We start from the raw sequence: 23,779 nt of genomic DNA on the forward strand, positions 1-23,779 counted from the left end.
ATCAGCCACCCGTGTCTATTCTGTTACAATTCCACGTTTTCAGTAGTTTTGTCAGGAAATACTGTAACAGAGGCAGAGGCAACCAGTAAATACGAAAGCCAGCCCCTACCTACAACTCATAGCAAAAAAGACTTCTTGTAATCGGGTAAAATCAAAGGTGGTACATTACTGTACCTGCAAAGATTTATTTTCCAATATGATATCTACATTGTCTCTGCAAATTGATTTTGGTTTCCCAGTTAACTATGAAAACTGCAGTCAAATGAATCACATCAATATGCTTTGTTACTGTCCCAAAAATACTCCTAGGCTGGACCATATTGAAACTTGTAGCCTGGAGTGTACAAACATTAGCATATTGTGTTCATAACATTAAATCTTGCCCACTATGCCTGTGATTCAAGTGAACACATCACCACCTCATTATCATTTAAAAATGATTTTCTTTCACTTTTCTGCTACAAATCAAACCCCTCCCCAACCTTGGTTTTGTGCCAGTTTAGTCCACATTAGGAACTCTGAGGTTTTCTATCATGACAAACTATCACATATCTGTATTTAAAGAGACCTAACCTCAGTATTAAGGAAGCATATTTTAATAGCCCTTGCTTCAACATCTGCTTAACATTTGTTTAAACTATATTTAAGGATTGGAGAGAATATCAGAATGACTGTCACTAGCATGAATTACATTTTCATAGAGTGGAGAACCGAGGCAACTCAAAACAAATTACGTTGAAAACGTGCATTACAAAATTGCCTGTGCTTTCAATAACTCTGAAATTAAAGACCGAGTCAGAAAATTAGGTAAAATAAATTTTATTTCAAAATTGTTGAAAGCAAGAAATGGATTTTCTCGAAAAAGAAACCTGAATCTCTCAAACAGATGCATTTTGGCTTTAACAATATGTTTGAGATCTTGAACAGCCATGATTATTTTTTATATACTTAAAAATGAATTTGCTTGACATTTAAACTCCAAACACCGAATTTTAAACTCTAAACTGTAAACCCACTATAAATAAGTCAGTTGAAGGCAAACAAAAAATTACCAAACTATTGTATCTGGTTCAAAATTGAGTTTCAAAAATCAAATTAGCTGATGTAAACAAACCAGGTTAAAATGCCTTACTATCCACTAGAAACTATTGTTGACAGTTAAATTCCATCATACTGCCTGTTTCTTCAACTGTGACCCTCCACAGTGTTTTACTGAGCTCCATCGATGACCTACCCATGTAATGTTGAGTGAATTAGAAAAAGTATAATTTCCCTGTTTGTTCTGCTTTACAGCAAAGAACATGGAATGCAATTTCAGTAAGATAACAATTTTAAATACAGAAAACAGTGCAATAATTTTTAACTACTTGCTGTAGAATTCATTTTCTTCCTACCTATGATGTTAATGGCAGCTACTCAATTGTATGACTAAAAGGAAATACTGGCATAGAATTATACTCTGCCCACTCTGATGTAATGAATGACAGCATTTCTAAAAATATTCCTTGAAAATAAATTGGCTGCAATTTTAGATCTTCATGTTGTATTTTGCAATCCTATCCTTGATGTTCAAAAAGACAAGTGTGATATCCAAATTTGCCAACAGAAGATATTTTTCACTTCCATAAATTAAAACAAGATACCAAAATAGAACTTTACCTGTAGTCCAGAGGACCAATTCTTCGATTATTCATCATGAGTTTAGTTTGGAGATAAAGTGCAGCTCAAATGTAAATTTAATTGTCAAGTTAAATTTATCAGTGATATTTTTATGAATAAAACTGAGTGCAATTGGACTGTAAAACTCACAAACCATAAAAAGGATCAAATTGATGGGATTTATTTCTCAGCAAATCACTGGTCATAGGAACACACGTTCTACCAGCCAAGCTGCTTCCACAACCAGCCAAAAAGGGACAACTCAAGAGAAAATTGGCAGGAATCTTATCCTGTCAATGCTCCAAACTGAACCTGATCTTCAGTGCAAGTGATATATAAAAATTTAAAAGTTGTTGCTTAGAAAAGCACACAGTGCCCTCAGCCTCAATACCTTGAAGACATTATCAAAGATTCTGTTCATGTAGTATGGCTTCCACACTGTATTCTTGATTGCATTTCAAATTATCTTACTGATTTTATTGAATGCAAAGGGTTACAATAATTTTGTACTCACTTCTGAAGGTAAAACTTGGTGTCTTTAGGCTTACAAATAAAATAAAATTTCAGACTCTACAATAACTTTAAAATAAAAATCCCTGACAAAGAACAAATTCCCAACCCCATTCCAAATCAAGAGTCAGGCATGTGCACCCTGAGGTTTGAGTGTAATTAGGAATGTCATTGACTGTATCATACCTGTTACATGTTTACCCAATCATAACAATATAAAATAATTAAAAAGAGAAAAAAATTATCTTCCTTTTTGTAACTACCCTCAAATTCCTACAAGTGTGACTCCCAGTTAAGACAGTTCCAAAGGCATCCTCTGGCACATCTCGTCTAGTTGTCAGCAGCTAATTTGAGCACAAGGGTCACTGTGACTGAACCTTGAGCTGTACTTTGTCTGAACCTGTCCCCGGATGCACATCTTCAATTGCAGATTCTCTATACTGTTGCCCCAACTGAGAAAATTAACAACTCAAACCTTTATGGTCTGTGCAGCTCAGCTAGTCACTGAGCTATCTAGGAAGCTCTTGATGGCTGTCTGAATGTTGTAACACCAAGCATGTCTGCATGCAAAACCGGCAAAATATAAATATCTACAATCTGCTTACAACTGGAGGCATAACTTAAAGAAAACGTTTAAACTATATTATATTTAAGGACATGTTCAGGTTTAGTACAAGATGACTTGTATCAAATGCAGGCCCAACACAATACAAAGAACTACGGAAACCTAGATTGACACAACCCATCTTCACATTTTTTGGTGGAATGAAGCCCGATTTAAAAAAAACTCCAAGCATACAGCTTAGATCTGCAGAGGCATTCATTTTTTACTCAAATAATGATAGAAATTCCACTACTGTATCTGCTTCAGTCTCTGAATGGCAATGCAATTTCACAATAAGTGGAAATTTTCAGCTATAGTATTAGAGTCTCAAAGAAAAATTTGTTGTAAAATACCAAGAAAACTGTTATAAGCCTAGTACAGTAAGATTTTAAAAGACGCTCAAACTGGTCACATTCCAGTATACATCACTTCTTAAAATGCAGAGGAATGCAAATACACTTTTTAGTCCAAGTTGACCCTACAGTTTTTCAAAAATAGCCACTTTCTTCTTGTTTCTTCAAGAACTCCTGTTGCAACATCACTGGAGGACTTTGCTCATTTGCAGATTAATTCCACAGTGAACAGATTTACTAAATTAGAACGATGCCAAACAGGGTAAATGAAGCAATCAAGGCTACAGTTGTGCCATTATAGCCTGCACAATTTTGATATTACATTTGTCCAAGGGCATTTAAAAAGTGAAAAGATGTTAAACTTTAAACCAAATGGAGCAAAAAAGGAAAAAGATTGTGCAATTTAAATCATCTAAGTACAAACATCCACTCCAAAAGATTACATTTACAGTCCCTGTCCTTCATTGAAGGCACACAGTCCCATTCTGGTCACGTTTGGTGTCCACGTTGATGTAAGCTATAGAAGTGTGCCTCTCTCAGGATCTGATTGATTTGAAAGTACGGGCCTTGTGCAGACTGTTCGCTGGAATCAGAAAACGGAAGCATAGTCGAGCTGTTGCCTGGTTTAGTATTGGCTTCAGCTGGTAAGTGTCCATTCGGTCTGTCAGGACTGCTGACTATACTGCTGCTATCACTGCTCGAGGACTGCAGAAAGAAGAGTGTGTTTAGGTGGTGAGAAAAACTCGAGAACACTACTCTAACAAATATTACACATACAATTGAAACTTCTCAGCACAAGTTAAATGTATCTACACTTCCTTGTATTAGCATCTGGTACATTATATGATCATTGTGAAGCCAGAAAGCTCTTTAATTCTATTTGAATACCTATTCATCCTACTTTTACAAATTACATCGTAATTACGGAGAAAGAGCGACACAGGCAGTGGCAGAGTCATCAGGATATATGCTAAATTTGGCAGGTTGGGGGAAGCCTTTTGTTCACTGCAGTCCATATCCAGGCCGACGACTGCACTGGCAAAGGATGAGTATGTCAGTCATATTATTTGCCTTCCCTACCCCACTACAGATTCTTGATTACTAGCTCACTGGTATTTCTTATGTTAATTGTTTCACATTTTGAACTTTCCACTTACAAAGGCTTAGAAAAGACTACTCCCTTGTTATAAATACTAAAACCCAAATTCACTAAATGGAGGAGTACAATTTTCCAATACTCCATATTAGGAAAAAGTTCAAAAAAGTTGAAACCAATTAGCAGATGAAAAGACTTTCTAAGCCTTCAGACAGAAATTTGAAACCCAGCTAATCAGAGATTGCAGGCTTAATTTGTCTCTATTCTTCAACTTAACCAAGCTGAGTTACTAATACATAAATCAATATGAAATTTACACAGCAGAATTGCTCGCTATACCCCAATGTGGAAGGAAAACAAGCATTTTGGACAGCCTTTCTTCTTGAATAGTTTCCCAGACAGCAGAATAACAAAATTAGCTAAAGATCTGCTGAACCAGAGTTCAGAAAGTATCCAACTCGGCCACTGTTTGCTAAATAACTTTTATGTCACTGCAACTGCCTTAACCTGAATTCTGTATATCATCCAATGTTTAAAAAATCTCAGTGGGCATTCTTTTGTGGTGTGGAGGCTGTGTTCCTACCCCTGGTCCAGGAGGCCCACATTCAAGTACCATCTGCACAGGCATGTAATAATATCTTTGAAGGGCTTGCTTAGAAAAATTGGTTAAATTAAAAAAAATTAAAAACCTCAATCAGGACTCTTGTGGTGCAGTTATAATGTCCCTAACTCTCAGCCAGAGACCTGGATTCAGGTCACACCTGCTCCAGAAGTAGAATCATAGAATCCCCATGACACGGAAGCAGGACATTCAGCCTAGTGATCCCACACTGACCCACCTCCCCTCCCGCCCCCACTGCTGCCGGGTGGCCCCCTTCAATCCTGCAGCCCCACATTTTCCACGACTAATCCACCAAGCCTGCATATCCCTGGATAAAACAGGAAATTTAGCATCACCAATCCATCTAAATTGAACATCTTTAGGCTGCGTGAAGGAAACTGGAGCACACAGAGGAAACTCAGACATACACGGGGAGAATGTGCAAACTCCACACAGACAGTCACCTGAGGGTTTGAAGTGAACCCGGATGCCAAGAGGCAGCAGTGCTAACCACTGAGCCATTGTGCCACCCTTAATCTGTGTCATCATATCTCTGAACAGGTTGACTAGAAAATATCTCTTCTAAAAAAAACACTAAGATTTAACTGCAGGCTGGAAAATCAATGTAAGCCAAAGTGATTCTAACAGATCTTCTGGTGCAGAGGTAGCATCTTTATCCCTGGACTGAGAGGCCTACGCTCAGGTCCCACCTGCTCCAGAGGTATGTAATGATATCTCTGAACAGATTGATTAGAATAACAGGTTAAATAAAGAGATTTTGAATTTTGTTTTAAATCCTCAAAGTATTCTTGTGGTTCAATGGTAATGTCCCTACCTCTGAGCCAGGAGGCCCAATTTCAAGTTCCACCTGCTCCAGGGGTGAGTTGCAACATCTCTGAATAGGCTAATTAGAAATATCTTAAAAACCTTTTATTAGCTTAGTTACAAAAGGCAATGGGATGTTCTGATATTTACCAGATATTGGTTTGGACGTGTCTTTTATCAGCTGGGAAAATTACTTCTAATTTGTTTGTGAGATATGAACATTGCTGGCCGGACCAGCATGTACTACCAACCCTTAATTGTATAAAGGGTAGTTAAGAGTTAACCACGCTGCTATGTGTCTAGAGTTACATGTAAGCCAGATCATGTAAGGATGGTGGATTTCCTTCCCTAAATGGCTTTACTGAACCAGCTGGTTATTTACAACAATCAACAGTATTTAATAGCTAGCTTTTTATTTTGGAACAAGAGCAATAATTACTACAACCAAGTATCAATTCATGCAGTTAACTGTCAGACAATGTGATTGAAGGTCACAGTCCTTGGGCTACTTAATACTACAATTTTACAGTTTGTTTCTAACCTCGCAGTCCCAGCTGTCTCTTGGTAGATCCTGCAACAATGTACTATTGCTGAGACGTTTCGGTGGTGGAACAGAATGGTTTTCTTCATTGTTACAGTTCCTTCGTCGCTTCCTGACAGAGTGAGAGAACAAAACCTTAATTAAAATCTACAGACACCAATTAAAGTGTACAATTACTTCAACTTAACTTTCTTTCACAAGATTCACAAAAAAACCTTGAATAATGATATACAGTTTTAAAACTGTATTCAACAATTGTAAAAATCTAGAATAGCAAATTGTTAAAGCTCAGCATTACAGTAAACAATAGAAGGAAATGCCCACCGTCTTGGTGTCATATAAAACTGATGATCATGAACAGTAATGTTGAGATATCCACCTAATACTATATGGTGTACAGCAAATTTTAGCTGCAGAGGGTAGTTGGGTTATGCCCCCTCAACTCCTACCATCATTATGAGGTCAGTTAACGTGTCTGAGGGACTGCCTCCACCTTTCTCACCAGACTGGGGCAGTTGGTATTGCCCAGTGCCTAGTTTCCAGTTTTCTACTGCAGTGTAAACAAACAAGTGTTATAGGAATTTGGAACTCTATCAAATCTAAACTTCAATTCCTCTCCCTCTATCTCTCAGTAAACCAGACCAAGCTCCTGTGATTACGTTAAGCTTGTAAGTGAAGAAGGAAGACACTGAATGGGTGAAAGTCCCAACAATCTGTCTTCATAAGAATGGGAGCAAGATTTTGCTCTGCCATTCAATAGGATTTTCTACCTCAACTCCATTTTCCCAAACAACCCCATAGCCTTCAATCCCCTTGGGGACCATTTTGGAAACACTGTCACCACTCATGTGGAAACACATCATTGTGAATTAGATCTTTATTGCTGTTCCTTCACTATCACAGGATCAAATTCCTGGGACTTCCTTCTTAGCAGGGTTGAGAGTGTACCTGTAGCACATTGCCATATTCTTGAGCACTGTTGGGGATGGGGAACAAATGCTGACCTTGTCAAGTAACACCCACACCCAATGATTCAAAATTAAGCTGCAGCTGATTCTGAGAAAACAAGGTGTAGGGCTGGATGAATACAGCAGGCCAAGCAGCAGAGGCGCAGGAAAGCTAACGTTTCGGGTCGAGACCCTTCTTCCCACTATCTCCACAGCTGATTCTGTTGCACAATCTCTAGCTGTTTGCTTGTTACATGATAGTGTCACTCTTAAGCAGATAATTCAGATCAACATTTACTGAGTGTGTGTTGAATTTCAAGGTTTCCTGGCACCATTTGGATGACTCCAAGGCCAGTTCTGTACTCATAAAAGATCCCACAGCACTGTATGAAAAAGACCAGGAATGTTTCCCCCAGTTCCTGGCTTATTTACATCTTTCAACCAACATCTGAAAGAGATTACCTAATCATTATCTTTTTGCTGTTTAAGAACTAGTGTGAGAATCAGTTATCACATTTCTTTCATTACAAATGACCACATTTCAAAAGTATTTGTTGAAGTATTTTGAGACAGAGGTCATGAAAGGCACGAGACACATGCAAACTTTTTATACTGAAGTTTGTGGCAAGCTTCAACTGTGATTGATCTTGCGGTTTTAGAAGCATTTCCTTAGATAAAATAGACAAACATTGTGCATCACGTACTTGTAAAGTACATACCGTACCAAATTTAAGTACTGAGCCTGGGTGGCAAACATTTTTGGAATGATTTTACTTTCTCCTATTTTTCCAATTGTAGTTTGGACTCAAGTTCCATTATTTAACCTTTAATCATTGTGCCTTCTTCAAAACACTTAAAACTTGAATGGAATGAAGTAAATTTTCTGACATAACTGATTCAAAAATTATGTCCTTTCCGAAGCTATTAATTTTTATTTCTGCACATCCACAAAAACCTCAAAGCAATCTACAGACATTGAACAAACTTAAAATGTTGCCAAAATCTGGACCACATGGGACTAGTTTATATCATGGAAATGAACCACCTATGTGAACAAAATACAGGACCATGAAGTCGCACTGATCTCACATTTCTGCAATTTTTCTCCTATATCCAACTTCAAAGTCAGTGCCTTGCAATTGCAATAGAGCTTATGGTTAGGAGCTTGTCACTAACAGCAATCTTTTATTCTTGGGTTATATTCCAGAAAAACGACTGGCTTTCTTTTAGAAAAGCTTCAGTCAACTAACACTTGGAATGGGCAGATTGTCTTAGGAGGAAAAGTTGGACATGTTAAGGTTTGTAACTGCCAGAGTTTAGAACAATAAGAGGAGACTTGAGTGAAATATACAAGATCCTTAGGGATCTTGACAGGTAAACGTGAAAAGAATCTGAATTTGGGATGGCTGTTTTCCTCACAGATGGTCAAGAATCTTTGGAAGCATCTTACTCAAAAACACAGTGGAAACTAAGACAGAATCATTTTTAAGACAGAAATCAATAAATCTTTGGTAACCAAGGGAAAAAGGGCATCAAGATAACTGGTAATGCGGAGTAATTTGATCAGCCATAACCTTGCTAAATAGCAGAGCAGACTTGACGGGCTAAGTAGCATATTCCTACTCCCGATTTGAATGCTTGTTCTTCTAAGTAAAATTGATGAATTGGCACACTAGCTCGATCATTGCTGAGAAACTACATAAAAAGATTTTGCCACACTTTTGTTAGTGTTTGTAAACTATTTTTAATTATTGCTCCATATATCATCCTGTTGTCATGTGGGATTAGGCCAAACTTATATCAGTCATGATCTTATTAAATCTTGCTTCTAATTCAAATACTAACAATAAATTCAAACCTTAAAGTTAAGGGCTAGACCATTAAGGAATGAGGTGAAACCATTTCAACCATGCTTTGTAGAATTAAACAAACTACACAATGCAATGTCTTGTGGAACTGTACATGCTTCATAATCATCAGGTCAGTCCGCTTCCAGGATAGTTTTTAACTTCAGAATTCAAATATTTGTGTTATTCATGAAGGAATTTCACACAGTAACAACTTCCTGCATCATTGACCCTTCCAGCCAAGTACTGCGATTTAGCATTGACTTCCATAGCTGTACTCCTTCTGGTATGACATTGTAAAAATTGCCCGAATTATGTTGTGTATCAGTCACCGATTGACTATTCCCATCACTGGGTCATTTAGCATGTCTAGTAGCTGATCATTCCCCTAAAAATGTTCTTTTTCACTCTATGCCGCTTTGACCCTCCATGTGTTTTCAGTGCAGACTATGACTACACATGATCCAGATTAGGGACAGCCATTCATTTACAACTTTCTAATCACAGTCAAGATACCTTATGTATCCTTAATACCTCAGATTTATTAGGATCCCTTTATATAGGTATTTTCTATGTACAGATATAGCTGTAGTACCAACTTGTTTTTAGATCTCACGTCTTAAGATCATCTAACAGGCATTTTACAAATGTAAAACTTTGTTCAGGTTCTTCCATTCAAGCAGGCAAATTCAGCATTTCCCCCAAAAATAAGGCAAAAACTTTCCACATAGTAATACGTGTAGGAAAATACAGTCAAAAACATAACTTTTAGCATAATTCTTTTCATCATTATCCTAAAAGATTTAATGGAAGATTACCAGGAATAAAAGACATTTTTAAAAATCTGTGTTTTAGTAACTTGAATGAATAATTATTTGGTTAAAAAAGCATACTTTAATATCTGGAGCACATCTTTGAATACAGAAGCTCTCAGAATAAAAATACGATCAGAAAATAGGAAGCTGACAAGCAGGTGCAGAGTTTTTCTCCATTTAAAACTAGAGATCCTTTACCGTGTGTTAAAATGTGTTGCACTTCAGCCTGACGTTGACAAAAATGGAACAGTTTAAGTATAAAATAAAATTTGTTTTTAACACTAGTGCCATACAATCATAGAGATATACAGCTCAGAAACAGACCCTTTGGTCCAACTTGTCTATACTAACCAGATATCCTAAATAAATGCAGTCCCATTTGCCAGCATTTGGTCCATATCCATCTATTAAACCCTTCCTATTCATGTACTCATCCAGATGTCTTTTACATATTGTAATTGTACCAGCCTTCACCACTTCTTCTGGCATGAACCTGAATGAAGTTTGCTTAACTTTGGATAGCCATGTCTGGTTTTGAAATTAAGACATCTTCAAAATTCGATTTTAAATGTCTGCACAATGTTTCTATACACCAAGAAATGAATTATCAAATGCCAGACACACAAACTCCCATCTCAAAACACTGATAACTGCATCAGAGTCAGCTCAAGAGGAGAAACATAGTCATTCTTAGTTTGACTAGTTGATAATCTAGTATGAAAGGATTTATTGCTCGCTTGTAGCCTTAATAAATGCGACAATTCAATGATTCCAAGAACATTAACTGAAACTAACGGTGCTGCAAAACAGTAGAAAGCAATTGGCAGCAAGGACATGAAAGGCAATCCTGATCGTTGTTCACAATTTATCAAAAACGTCGGAGCTACAGCCACCGAAGAGTATAAAGCCAAAACTGCACCACTTCTCCCCTACGGACTGATAAACCCAAACTCACAATGAACTGCCACCATATTGGAGAGGAGGTGTAAAGACTCAAAGACAATCCATCTCCCGCTTGGAACGGGGAACGTGACTTTAACAGACCTCCATCTGAGGTGACTGTCAAGTCTGGACAGGGGGGAGAAAGAGCCGAGCTGATGGATCACTATAGGCCTCCTATATAGACCACTATAGTCAGAAGGCCTGCAGACCCGTATTCACAGGCAGTCTTCTGCCTGCGCCACACGGGGCCTCAGTCCAACAGATCGGCTTCTTTCCCCTATTAGCAGGCTATACTGTTGAGGCTGCTCCCGCCCATCCCCTCTCCCATCCACAGAGCCCGACGCTGTGGAGATACCAGCCCTCCTCGGGCTGGGCAACGGGCCTTAAACCCTGTGCAGGCCGCCCGCGGTGACCTGAACCCCGCCTGCACGTCATCTGCCCAGCTTCACAGGCCTCCCCCTTCGCTCTCTCCTCAGAGACTTATGTGACGGAAAAAGGAGAAGCAGCGGGTTGTAGGGGCGATACCGGGGGTAGTGGAAGGAGCCGAACTACCGCTCACCTGCCGTCAGATAACATCTAACCCCGGCTGCTGCTCGCTGTCTGAGTCCCTGGGCCGGGGGGCGGGGCCAAGACTAAGGGGCGGAGTCACGCACGATGACGCGCTGATAGTGACGCCGCGTAGCCCGCCGATTGCGCCTGCGCAGCAATCGGCACTGGAAGGGGGCCGGAGTGAACGTGCCAGTGCCAGGCGGATGAATTGCGTCATGAGGCGGGACAATGCGCTGATAAGGCGGTGATAACGGCTGCTGGGGCGGGGTCGGAGGTGCAATGGGGGCGGGGAAACATGCACAGGGGGCGTGGCTATGGTATGTAGGCGTTACCATCGTGTGGAGGAGGAGCGTGACTAACAGAAACCCAGCTGCAAACAACCTAAAACCATAAAAATAGCGAAACCAAATCAGAAACAATCATAAGTTGCTGCAGCAGGATGGAAAATTCTGAGGAGAGAACAGTTAACGTTTGAGTCTCGCTTCCTTCCTTCAGCACAGAAGCCAAAACGTTAACCTTGTTTTTCTCTCTGGACGGATGCTGTCAGACGTCCTGAGGTTTCTCCAACAATTGCTCTGATGAAGGGTCTAGGGCCGAAACATCAGCTTTTGTGCTCCTGAGCCTGCTGTGTTCATCCAGCTCCACATTTTATTATCTTGGATTCTCCAGCATCTGCAGTTCCCATTATCACTTTCTCCAACAATTTCCGTTTTTCTTTCCTAACGGCCCCCAATTTGGTTAAGATACCAAAGTGTGGAGCTGCATGCAGGCTCGGCAGCACCTGAGTCCGCACAAAAGCTGACGTTTCGGGCCTAGACCCTTGGGGCTTGTTTCTCCGCAATTCCGGCTATCTCTCTCGCAGTCTTTCTACCTTCTCGTTCCGTACGCTGCCATCAACGGGGATCCCGAAGCGGACGGACCGGATGTCCGCTCTCCCCACCGGAAGGTGCCCGACCAGATTGAGTCCGCTGTGCCTCATAAACGTTCCTCAGAAAAAACGTCGCCTGAAACAAGTCGAGGCGTAGTCACTTTGTTAGTTTTAAAACCAGAGAACGGATTGATAATTGCAGTTTTCATGCTGTAAAAAGACGATTGCAGAGTGTTTTGAGAAAATGCGAGAGTCAGAATTTGCAGTGAGATGTTTTTTGCGGTGATGTAAAATAAAACAGCAGTGTAAATACTTCTGAATTTAAAATGTGAGTTTGGGAGTCAGGCTGGAGATACGATAAAAGAAAAGGTCTGTAAGTATCTATTTAAGTTGAACCATCAATTAGGGAGAATGTGATGGTGTTGGATGCAAGAAAGGTTCATGTTGTGTGTGACAGGGCTGAAGGACTTGGAGTATGGCAGTAAAGATCGAGAAGAGATTTTTGGTGTTCACCTGTTTAGTGTTCAAACTCTGAATCTGGACTGACACACATACAGAGATAATGGGAACTGCAGATGCTGGAGAATCCAATATAACAAAGTGTGAAGCTGGATGAACACAGCAGGCCAAGCAGCATATTAGGAGCTGATGTTTCGGGCCTAGACCCTTCATCAGATACAGAGGAACTTCTTTTGGCGAAGTGTTTAGGGAGAATGGCAGACCAAAAGCAATGGAAGAATATCTTTTTGGCACAATTGGTGGCTTGAATGTGGAATGCATAGCTTGAGTGAATGTTGAAGGTAGATTTAATTGTGGCTTTCAGAAGGCATTGGATAATTGTTAGTCATAGAATCACTACAGTGTGGAAACAGTTTGCCCATCAAGTCCATACCAACCCTCCAAAGAGCTTGTGACCCAGACTCTCACCCCCCTCCCCCCACCACTCTATCCCTGTAACCATGCATTTCTCATGGCTAATCAACCTAGCCTGTATGTTCATGGACACTATGGACAATTTAGCATAGCCTGTTCACCTAATCTGCACATCTTTTGACAGTGGAAGGAAACCAGAGCACCAAAGGAAACCACACAGACACGGGGAGAATGTGCAAACTCCACACAGATGGTCACCTGAGGGTGGAATTGAATCCAGGTCTCTGGCATTGTGAGGAGCCATCCTCACATCCTCCTGAAAATATTTGCGAAACTGCAGAAACAAGGCGGTGGAGGGGACTGATTAAGTTGCTTTTCCAGAGATCTTGCATGGATCTGGCTGGATGACAGATCTCTCTTTGTGCTGTAACAATTCTATCATTCTAAGAATTATGTCCTTGTATTTGTATAATTCCCCATACTCCTCCAGTAGTCTAATTGTACTATCCTGAGTGTTCAAGTGTGTGTTCAATTATTGCCCATACTTCCAGGCGTGTATCCTTTCTGGGGACCTATAAGATAATTTGCCAAATGAAGTAACTGGATTGAAGCATTAGGAAATGTAAGATCCCCATTTTTGAATAGAGCAACATAAACTTTGTACCTTTTAATGTAATAAAATGTCCCATGTCATTTTCCTATGGTATTACAGTTTGGAGCTCAGCCGCTGATGCTCTGAGGGTGGTAAGAGAATTAAAATCTAAGATGTGTACGTGGTCAGAGTTGGAGTAATACATATATTTTATAGGCTTATGGTGGTGATATGTTGAGAGTTTTGAAAGTAGGACTTGGCACTTAGAACATAGAACATAGAACAGTACAGCACAGAACAGGCCCTTCAGCCCACAATGTTGTGCCGACCATTGATCCTCATGTATGCACCCTCAAATTTCTGTGACCATATACATGTCCAGCAGTCTCTTAAATGACCCCAATGACCTTGCTTCCACAACTGCTGCTGGCAACGCATTCCATGCTCTCACAACTCTCTGCGTAAAGAACCTGCTTCTGACATCCCCTCTATACTTTCCTCCAACCAGCTTAAAACTATGACCCCTCGTGCTAGCCATTTCCGCCCTGGGAAATAGTCTCTGGCTATCAACTCTATCTATGCCTCTCATTATCTTGTATACCTCAATTAGGTCCCCTCTCCTCCTCCTTTTCTCCAATGAAAAGAGACTGAGCTCAGTCAACCTCTGTTCATAAGATAAGCCCTCCAGTCCAGGCAGCATCCTGGTAAACCTCCTCTGAACCCTCTCCAAAGCATCCACATCTTTCCTATAATAGGGCGCCCAGAACTGGACGCAGTATTCCAAGTGCGGTCTAACCAAAGTTTTATAGAGCTGCAACAAGATCTCACGACTCTTAAACTCAATCCCCCTGTTAATGAAAGCCAAAACACCATATGCTTTCTTAACAACCCTGTCCACTTGGGTGGCCATTTTAAGGGATCTATGTATCTGCACACCAAGATCCCTCTGTTCCTCCACGCTGCCAAGAATCCTATCCTTAATCCTGTACTCAGCTTTCAAATTCGACCTTCCAAAATGCATCACCTCGCATTTATCCAGGTTGAACTCCATCTGCCACCTCTCAGCCCATCTCTGCATCCTGTCAATGTCCCGCTGCAGCCTACAACAGCCCTCTACACTGTCAACGACACCTCCGACCTTTGTGTCGTCTGCAAACTTGCTGACCCATCCTTCAATTCCCTCGTCCAAGTCATTAATAAAAATTACAAACAGTAGAGGCCCAAGGACAGAGCCCTGTGGAACTCCACTCACCACTGACTTCCAGGCAGAATATTTTCCTTCTACTACCACTCGCTGTCTTCTGTTGGCCAGCCAATTCTGTATCCAAGCAGCTAAGTTCCCCTGTATCCCATTCCTCCTGACCTTCTGAATGAGCCTTGTTCAAGCAGTGCAGGTTTGAAAACCTATTTTGTATAGGTGAATGGGTTTGTTGCACGTCGAGACAGCAGATCTTAGACAACCTCAAGTTTAGAGGGTGTGGACTATAGGATCAACCAGGAATGCAAAGAAATAGTTGAATATAGAGATAACAATGGTATGAGAGGCAATATCATCAGCAGATGCACTATAAAAAGGTAAAGTTAGGTGACATTACAGAGCTGGATTAGCTGGTTTTGATGATGGCACAAATATGTGGTTGAATGCCTATCTCAGCTTTGGTTGGTTTAGTCTCTGGCTGTTGCTGGGGAGAAGGACGGAGTTGGTAGTTGCGGAATTGAATATGAAACAGGGACCAAATCAATGACTTCAGTCTTTCCAATACTTAAATGGAGAAAATTTCTGCATATTCAGTTTTTTGAATGTCAGATATTATATTTGATTACTTAGGAACGATGGAGAAGTTGTGAATGGTATGATCAGTGTACATGTGAAAGCTAATACTCTTCCTTTGGATGATATACTTGAAGAACAACATATCAATGTGAAATACGTTAGATCCTTGAGGGAGACATCAGAAGTAATTGTGTGGGAGAAGGAAAATAAAACAATATAAGTGTTACTTTGGCTACGATTAAATAGATAAGAATGGAACCAAGTGAAAGCAGTGTCACACAGCGAGATGTTATTGGAGAAATGTTGGAGCACCTGGAGACGAAGTGTGGAACTTGGTAGTAGCAGTTTACTGGGAATAGGAATGAAAGTAGAAAGGTTAGAGATAAGAAAAGCCCTGTCAAAAGTGCTTCTTCCACCCACCAGAGATAGTTGACTTGGCTATGGACTTTAGATACTTTCTGATCAACCTGCTGAGAGATGTGCTGGAAGAGCTCAGCAGTTCTGGCAGCATCTGTGGAGAGAAATCAGAGTTAATGTTTTGAGTCAAGTGACCCTTTCTTCACAGATGCTGCCAGACATGCTGAACTTTTCCAGCATTTTCTATTTTTGTTTCTTACTTACAGTATCCACAATTCTTTCGAATTTTTGCATTGGTTAGAGAATATTATAAACCTCACAAGCAGGTAAGACTTGAACCCAGGCCTGTGGTCCAGAGGTAGGGCTCTAACAATGTGCCACAAGAGCCTCTGAACCATAAACTGTTCCCAAATACCTCAATTACCTAGGCCTCGATTCCCAACTCTTAGTTTCTTTGCTTGTTGGGTGATTTTCCAAATTCTCCTATCTTGGGTGTTGTAGTCAGTAGTTAGGATTTGAACTCACCACTCCCAACTGGCGTGCATGAAGAAAGAGAAGCGATCTTAAATCATTTGAGGAAGCTAAAATTAGTTCAGAGAAAAGAACTAGCTGATTATAAAATCTCCATCTGCTAGTTTGCTTTGATTTTCACCCAGGATGATAAGAACATAACAGCAGAAAATCTTTCCATTTTGGCAGGAATAATTTAAATTGCCTGCTTCAATATCTTCTATGAACTTACTTGAGAAATCTATTAACCTTTATGTAAAAAAAAGTCCAATTTCCTTTCTTGTTGACTTCCTAATTTTTGTGTTCACCTTCCCCCACCCACTGTTGAGAGTTTGAATTGTTTGTTTCGTTCAAAATTATGCTCAAGTGTACTCGAGTTCCTTGCTGCCTGTAATGATAAGCCAGTAATTTGCATTGAACATCTAACTGATGACTGCACAAAAGGTACAAATCCTCCGCTGTTAGATTTAATTTTTTTTCATTACTTGCTTCCAATTTCAGTAGGCATGAAGAAAAAGAAATATTGCATTTATATAGCACCTGTCCCTAGCTATGGCCCAAAGCACTTTACAAACAATTAAATATTTCTGAAATGTTGTCTCACAAATTGAATGTCATAATCACTTGATAACCATGTTTTTGATGTCTGTTGAGAAAGAAATATTGACTGGGATGTGGGATAACTCCTCTAACCTCATTTGAAATAGCACAGGGGATCTGTTGCATCCTGCTAAAGATAGATTGGGTCTCAGTTTATTGTGCCATCTGACAGACAGCACCTTTGACAGTGCAGCATTCTCAGCTCAGCACTGGAGTGTCAGCTTGGACCTCATGCGAATCTTTGAAGTAGGACTTGGACCCACAATTTTCAGAATGAGAAACCATGAAAATACCAACCAAAATTACCTGTGCTTTCAAAGGTGTGCAGCAACCTGAAACCGCCCTGCTGGCTGTTCACAAATCATCCATTTTGAGATGCTGCAGTTGTGCAGCCATGCAATAACATTTCATTTGGAACTGTGCATTCAGTTCAGTTGGCCATGCACAACACAAGATATAGGCAGAATATTTCTCCCACCTGAGCTATGGCTGGTCTTACTAAAGGTATTACTTTCAATTCCTTTTTGTTAAATCCAGTCTTGGGTTAAGCATTTCTTCACCCTTTGTAGCATTTGAGAGCGAAAGTTGAATTTCATTAGAAAGACCGAAAGTACGAAGTCCTGTACAAAATAACTAACCTAGGCTTTTGACAAGTTTTGGTTCCTGATCTGGATTAGCCAATATTGCACCTGCAATATTATAAATCTCATCTTTCAATTCCCATCATGGCGTTACCTTTTCCCCATTCTTTGAAATCTTTTTTGACCCTGTAACACTGCTGCAGCATCTGTGCTTATCCAATTCTGGCCTCTTGCTCAGCTTCTTTAACCAAGCATTTGACTATGTGCCCTGAGATAGTAGGAACTGCAGATGCTGGAGAATCTGAGATAACACGGTGTTCTGAAGAAGGATCTCAACCCGAAACGTCAACTTTCCTGCTCCTTTGATGCTGCTTGACCTGCTTAGTTCATCCAGCTTCACACCGTGTTATCTTTGACTATGTGCCCTAATGTCTTGTATGTAGCTTGGTGCCATATTCTGTTTTATAATGCCTTCTGTGAAGTGTCTTGTGCCATTTTAATAGCTTAAATGTGCTGCGCAAATATATGTTAAATGCGTTACAGCGTAGCTGTGAAGAAAGTGATTCTTGCTTGAAATCTCATCAAGAAGTTTGCATTTGTATTGCCTGTTTGTACAAGAGTCACAGTATGTAAAATGAATGTGAAATGGCCTGGAAGAAGTATGATGGGTAGCTTTGAACTGTGACCTAATTATCATGACGTACCCATTGTCACTATCTTAAAACTTGATATATTTTTCAGTTTTACTGGAAAATATTTAATCTTCAGGGGAGGAACTGATTCTGAAGTGGTCATATTATGATGAAGAAATAGTAGATGAATGGGTCATTCATTAAATTTTGGATACCTTACTGAGAGCTCCAAGGAAAAGGATAGAAAAACCTTGGCCAATGATGTTGGGAAACTTGTTTTTAAACATGGTATTCTTACAGATGTCAAAAATGCCAACAGCTTAAACCAATCACAAACAGTTCATATACTTTGCCGTTTTGGTTTAAGGTTATATTGTTTTTCTCTCCAGTCTAAAATGGAACATATTTCATCAGGATTGCAAGTATGTCCATTTTGTGGTAAAGCTTTTAAGCGACTGAAAACACATCTTCCTCACTGTAAAATGGCCAGAATTGTGAACAGTAAAAGTAACTCTAAAGAGACAGAGATAAATATTGCAATTCCACAGCAAAAAATAAATTGGAAATGCTCTCCAGCATCATCCAACAAGAAAATGAAAGTTAAAGCAAACTCAGCAAAGATTTTAACACAAAAGGAAGAAGTTTCATCAACAAAAAAGAACAATCATTCGATAGGTTTGGGAAATGAACTGTGTGCTTCTGTACAAAGTGCTCAGCACAAAGATATTAATGAACCACTTTCAGGTCAAGAAGATTTGATGAACAAGAGATGGCAAATCAAAAAAGAAAGTCAACAGTCTGTTAGTAAGACAACTAAAGGACAACCTAAATGGGCAAAAAAAGAAATGGTCATAAGAACAAAGTCAAGTGAGCATTTTTTAAAATGTGATGAAGATAAAGTAGATATGAGGTTAAAAGGCGCTGCCACAACAAAAGTGAAGAGTTCTCAGAAGATTGTAAAGGACAATCGTATAAAGAAAAAACAAGAATATAATGAGCATAGTTCTCTAATGGACCCACTGAATGAAAAAGGATGCACTGACTTGGTATCGCAAAGTACATTTTGTTCAAAAGGGAAATCAATTCTTAATTTAGAACAAATTCACATCCAACCAGAATTTGAAAAGGGGACAGCTGTGTTGGATCTGAAGGCCTATGAAATTGTACCTCAGCTATCTTGTGCTATCCAATCAAATTCACATCACTTCTCAAGACGAGAGAATGCAGTTTCTCAAGATGATTTAAGATGTCAAGCCAGCCAGAATGAAGTCACAAAAAGGATGGTCTCATATATACCAGTAACTGAACAACATCCAGTAATTAACATCAAAACTAGTGTGTGGCATCACATTAAAAATAATTTGTGTAAATCAAGAACCTGTGTAAAACAGGATTTTATTTTGAAAGCTAACAGGAATGGTTATAGAGCTGATGTTTTAAAGACAAGTCATTGTAATTCCTCTGCTAATAATTACATTTGGAGTGAAATTATGACTTCTGAGCAGGTGAAGGATTTAAATAAATATAAAGGCAAACCACATATTGATGATGTGGATGTGAAGGAAATGGAACCAAGTGACTGCAACATAAATGGTGCCACACCATCAGAATATTTGCATTTGTCCCAGAAAGAAAATGATTGGAAAAAAGACTTGTTCTCATCAACGAACTCCAGGAAAACAGTGCATTTGGATGAAAAGATTAAAGAACCTTGTTTTTGTGGGCAAACTGGGATAGGAATGGAGTGGTTTCCTGAACTGTATCCAGGCTACCGTAGTATTGGACTGAGAATGCTTCCCGAACAAATTAAACAGTTGGAAACATCTATAAGACTATCTGCCATTTGGTGTAAAAACACAAAAGGTACAATTAGTAGTATGTTTAAAATGTTTAATCCTAGTTCTGCCACGTTTTGGTTATTGCCTACTGTGACATGACTTAGTTGGACATTTGTAATATTTGCTTTGGGGAAAAGAGCAATTTTAATACTTCAAAATGTAAAATTATCTAATCTAACTTTATAATTTTATATTTTGTCCCAATCATTTATAATTTATCTCTCATTATCCTCTGTTTTACTGACTAATGTCTATATTTCCTTACTGTGGATGTTCAGGAGGCCAAATATTTATCTGGAAGATGTAGTGTCTCTAACTTCTCAATGTCTGAGCCAAACACCTCATGCATATTACGGAGGTAATTGAACCATTTGTTCTGATCTGTGGATGCAGATACTAGCTATTCCCTTCTCATCAAGAAAATACTTCCTACAATCTGTAGAAGTGAAATGTCCAAATTACTTCATAGGGTTAGCCAGGTAGCCTGGAAATCCAAAATGGATCATTGTTTGCATTGGATAATCACTTTTTTATACATCTATCTTGATTTGTGCAACTATGTAGAACTTAAATTCTATTTCATGTAATGTTCTTCTGGGATTGCCCTACATTTGACTTGCATGCTTTGCATCTTTAAAGAAGTAATATGCACAATATTTGTACACTTACAAATAGAATTATATCAACAAAAGCCGATGTCCATTGTAGCTTAGTTTCATAACAAAGCTTAACTGTTGCAAATCATTTTTTCACTTAATTTTTAAATTTGGTGTAGTATCCCTTTTGTTAAAAGTGCTGTTTGTGTCTTCTGGCTTGAAGTATAACTTTATAGTGGAAAAGTTTATCGATGTTGATCTATTTGTGTCACGTATCCTGTGTAATCAGTTCATGTTCTAGTTAATGCTCCATTTCAGCCTGCTCCCAACTTTCCTTCCAACTCACATCATAACCCCCAATTCCTTTCTCATTGCTTCCTCTCAAATGTATAATTCTCTTCACCATCTCCCTATGATGTCCAACTTCCTTTGAATGTTTCTTTTGAAGCTGTATGATGATGTGCCTTGGACAGAGCATTCTATTGGTGGAGAGAAAGCAAAATCACATCCATTTTGCATCTTGTGTGTTTATCTGCAATAAATTGCCAATTTATTTTTATGTAGACACTGTTTTAAAGAGGAATCGTTATCCAAATATATTCTGTGAAATTTGCTTGCATTGTCACCAGAATAGAAGTATAATATAGCGTGGGTGTCAGTGGTTTTTTTTTCACTTATTCAGCCGTGGGATGTGGGCATCACTGGCTAGACCAAATGCTGTGGGTCTGCCATCACATGCAGGCCAGACCAGGTAAGGATAGCGGATTACCTTCCCTAAAGGACATTAGTGAATCAGATGGGGTTTCCCCAATGGTTTCATAGTCATCATTATTTCTAGATTATTATTGAATTCAAACTCCAGCATTTGCCATGACAGAATTTGAAACCAGACCCTCAGAACATGATCTGGGTCTCTGAATTAATAGTCTAGCAATAATACCACTAGGTCATTACCTACCCCTTTTTGATTTGTTCAAATAAAGTCATTGTTCCTGTAATGAAATAATCACATAGTGTAAGTGGGGTTGTTGTAAAAAGAGGGAGGTAACGGACACGTTAAAGTACATCTCTGTAGATTAACAGAACACAAGTTCTCAGCTTTCATTTTTATCAGCACTAATGTCAGATTATCTTGCTCATATACTCAGCCCTGGGAGAACAGGTCTTATAATCTTATTACAAAATGCTGATTAATGAACAATTCAAATTTATATAGTTTTTTTTAACTCAGGATGCTCCAAATGTTTTACAGACCAGAAGTACTTTTTAAGTGTAGTCACTGCTGTAATGTAGGAAATATAGAAGCATATTTGTGTTTGAAATGCTCCTGCAAAGACCTGCTAGATTATCCTGTCTTTAATAATATCACATGGGGGAACAGTATTGAGCAGGACATCATTGGGGAAAACTCCCCCACCTTCCAAATAGTATGTTGGGATTTTTTTTTGCATTGATTTGGAAGGCCCAAGTTTAATGGCACAGGTCTTCTGGCCCTAATGTTGGCTAGTACCTCCAACAGTACAGGATTTCCTCAGTCTGTGGGTTGGAACTTACACCTGCAATTTTCTGACAGAAAGGATTACAAAAGAAGAATTACAAAAGAGCTACCATTGAGCAGAAGCTGGCAGTTGATTGCTGATTGGCACTCCATAGTGAGTAATAGCCTGTCCTCATAGGTAGCAAGTTCCCTAGGAGGAAAGATTTAAAAAAAAGGAGAACAATAGAGTAGAAACGAATTTGTCCATTAAACAGGAGAAATAATTATTTTGAAACTTATTTCCTGCAGGTCATAGTAAATATATGAACCCATGGAGAAGAAGAGCTGGAGGTGTGATCACTTTGCTTTTGGGATGTGCAATCTTCAGCTACACTTGGAATTATGATTTCAACAGTGAGTACATCAGTGTCTTTTGACAGACCATGGGAAGGTAGAGAAAATACCTTCAATGTTAACACCATTGTAATAGGATAAAATGATGTTTCTAATTATCTCACTAGTGTGCACATGATCACAAACTAACATGTTTTCCAAGACTTTCAATCACCACCTTGTTTTAAAAAAAAAACAAAGTGCCCATTCCTGTTCAGCACCTAGTAGAGTTAGTTGGGGATGTTCTTGCTAAAGCCATTAATTCTTTAACAGCTATTTAAACCTTTGTTTTTAGAACACGACTACAGGAGAAAATATCATTGAGATTTTGGAACTACAATGTTTTTCTGATTCATTCCACTCCAAAATCAAGAGGTAGAAGATATTGTATGAAGAAAAAACATCAAAAATTTTGCTGTGGATTTTAATTATTGTGCCTTTCAGTTATTGTGCTTTGCATTATGTAGGAGAGGCATAAATAAGATGAGTATACTTGAGTTGCTTTACTATGAAGATATTTTAAAATTTTACAAGCTATAAATAGGGGTATTATTTTAGACTGTCATTTGTCATTGTTTTTGTAAGTCATTGTTGATATAAAGTGATTTCAAAATGCACTTTCCTGACTACTACAGAAGGAAACATATCTTAAAATAAAATAAATAGAACTTTCAAGCAAGTATTCTGGAAAAACTGACTTGTAAGTAGTTAAATAAATGGCAATAAGAAAAATAATCTCACTTGTAGGATTTTTAGCATTCTACCATCCATCAAAATCTTGTTCCAGATAATCTTTTCTTTTGTTTAGAAAAAAAAACAGCATTGTGTAGGCAGTACCATTAGTTGCTTCAGTAGAAGAAAACCTTCACATCTTAAAGCATTTGCTGAAACAAACAATCAAGTTGGTTACACTTTGAGCAAAATTATCTTGTGCTTTCTTCAGATTTGTATGAGGAGCTTGACTGTACTAATTTCAAATAAATTTACTATTTACTTTCATAAATGTGTTTTCTTGCTTTTAACAATCAATCGGTTCTGAACCAGACTCTGAATGATACAGAGGCTTTTGCCACTGTCTCCCCCCAATGTTGGTGATGCCTTGCTGTTCACCTTTCATTATCAGCCAGCAGAACAAATTAGTTTCTTGACAGTGCTGTCACATTGCTGCTGGAACCATAGTAATGAAATTTGAAGTATTTAAAATTCTGCCACTCCATACAAATGAAATAGCGAAACACAGTTTTAAGATGGAATCAGACATCAGATACTTCATGTAGTAGAATGAGAATCTATCACTGATTGCAAAAAGTTAAAATCTAACCAGATGCAAATTTACTGTAGGATTGGCTTAATGATGCTCTACTGAACCTCATTGTTCATAGCAGAAATACAATAACTA

The 23,779-nt window shown here is 38.9% G+C and overlaps 2 protein-coding genes across 10 annotated transcripts; one reads left to right on the plus strand and one right to left on the minus strand.

The window, feature by feature from the left end:
* Nucleotides 1–229: 229 nt before the first annotated feature.
* Nucleotides 230–12,237, minus strand: si:dkey-21c1.1 (uncharacterized protein LOC100150256 homolog). Of its 2 annotated transcripts, none has more exons than XM_048555561.2 (3): nt 12,161–12,237; nt 6,190–6,301; nt 230–3,831 (listed from the first exon to the last, which is right to left on the minus strand). In XM_048555561.2, exons 1-3 carry the CDS (start codon nt 12,181–12,183, stop codon nt 3,616–3,618), a joined length of 351 nt encoding a protein of 116 aa, XP_048411518.1. In that variant the 5' UTR covers nt 12,184–12,237; the 3' UTR covers nt 230–3,615. The 2 variants fall into 2 exon arrangements, with proteins under 2 accessions (XP_048411518.1, XP_048411520.1); XM_048555563.2 differs by lacking the exon at nt 12,161–12,237 and adding an exon at nt 11,300–11,378 and having other exon boundaries at nt 232–3,831.
* On the plus strand, nt 11,705–23,342 carry si:dkey-21c1.4 (uncharacterized). 8 transcript variants are annotated; one of them, XM_048555560.2, is made up of 5 exons: nt 11,707–12,530; nt 13,215–13,652; nt 18,466–19,939; nt 22,297–22,401; nt 22,676–23,342. In XM_048555560.2, exons 3-5 carry the CDS (start codon nt 18,472–18,474, stop codon nt 22,702–22,704), a joined length of 1,602 nt encoding a protein of 533 aa, XP_048411517.1. In that variant the 5' UTR covers nt 11,707–12,530; nt 13,215–13,652; nt 18,466–18,471; the 3' UTR covers nt 22,705–23,342. The 8 variants fall into 8 exon arrangements, 5 of the variants coding, with proteins under 5 accessions (XP_048411515.1, XP_048411513.1, XP_048411514.1 ...); XM_048555558.2 differs by lacking the exon at nt 13,215–13,652 and having other exon boundaries at nt 11,705–12,530; XM_048555556.1 differs by lacking the exon at nt 13,215–13,652 and having other exon boundaries at nt 11,706–12,530; nt 18,186–19,939.
* The last annotated feature ends 437 nt before the right edge of the window (nt 23,343–23,779 follow it).

The sequence above is a fragment of the Stegostoma tigrinum genome, chromosome 22 (genome assembly GCF_030684315.1).
Source record: "Stegostoma tigrinum isolate sSteTig4 chromosome 22, sSteTig4.hap1, whole genome shotgun sequence".
In the NCBI taxonomy this organism is placed as follows: domain Eukaryota; kingdom Metazoa; phylum Chordata; class Chondrichthyes; order Orectolobiformes; family Stegostomatidae; genus Stegostoma; species Stegostoma tigrinum.

Bases quoted from the DNA above. Each gene is read 5' to 3' on its own strand.
- si:dkey-21c1.1 (XM_048555561.2), bottom strand. From the start codon at position 12,183: ATGGCAGCGTACGGAACGAGAAG. The intron at 6,302-12,160 runs GTAGAAAGACTG...TCACTCTGTCAG, and splicing joins GCAGCGTACGGAACGAGAAG to GAAGCGACGAAGGAACTGTA. The intron at 3,832-6,189 runs GTTAGAAACAAA...TTCTTTCTGCAG, and splicing joins GAGACAGCTGGGACTGCGAG to TCCTCGAGCAGTGATAGCAG.
- si:dkey-21c1.4 (XM_048555556.1), top strand. From the start codon at position 18,265: ATGGGTCATTCATTAAATTTTGGATACCTTACTGAGAGCTCCAAGGAA. The intron at 19,940-22,296 runs GTACAATTAGTA...TATTTCCTGCAG, and splicing joins TTGGTGTAAAAACACAAAAG to GTCATAGTAAATATATGAAC. The intron at 22,402-22,675 runs GTGAGTACATCA...CTTTGTTTTTAG, and splicing joins TTGGAATTATGATTTCAACA to AACACGACTACAGGAGAAAA.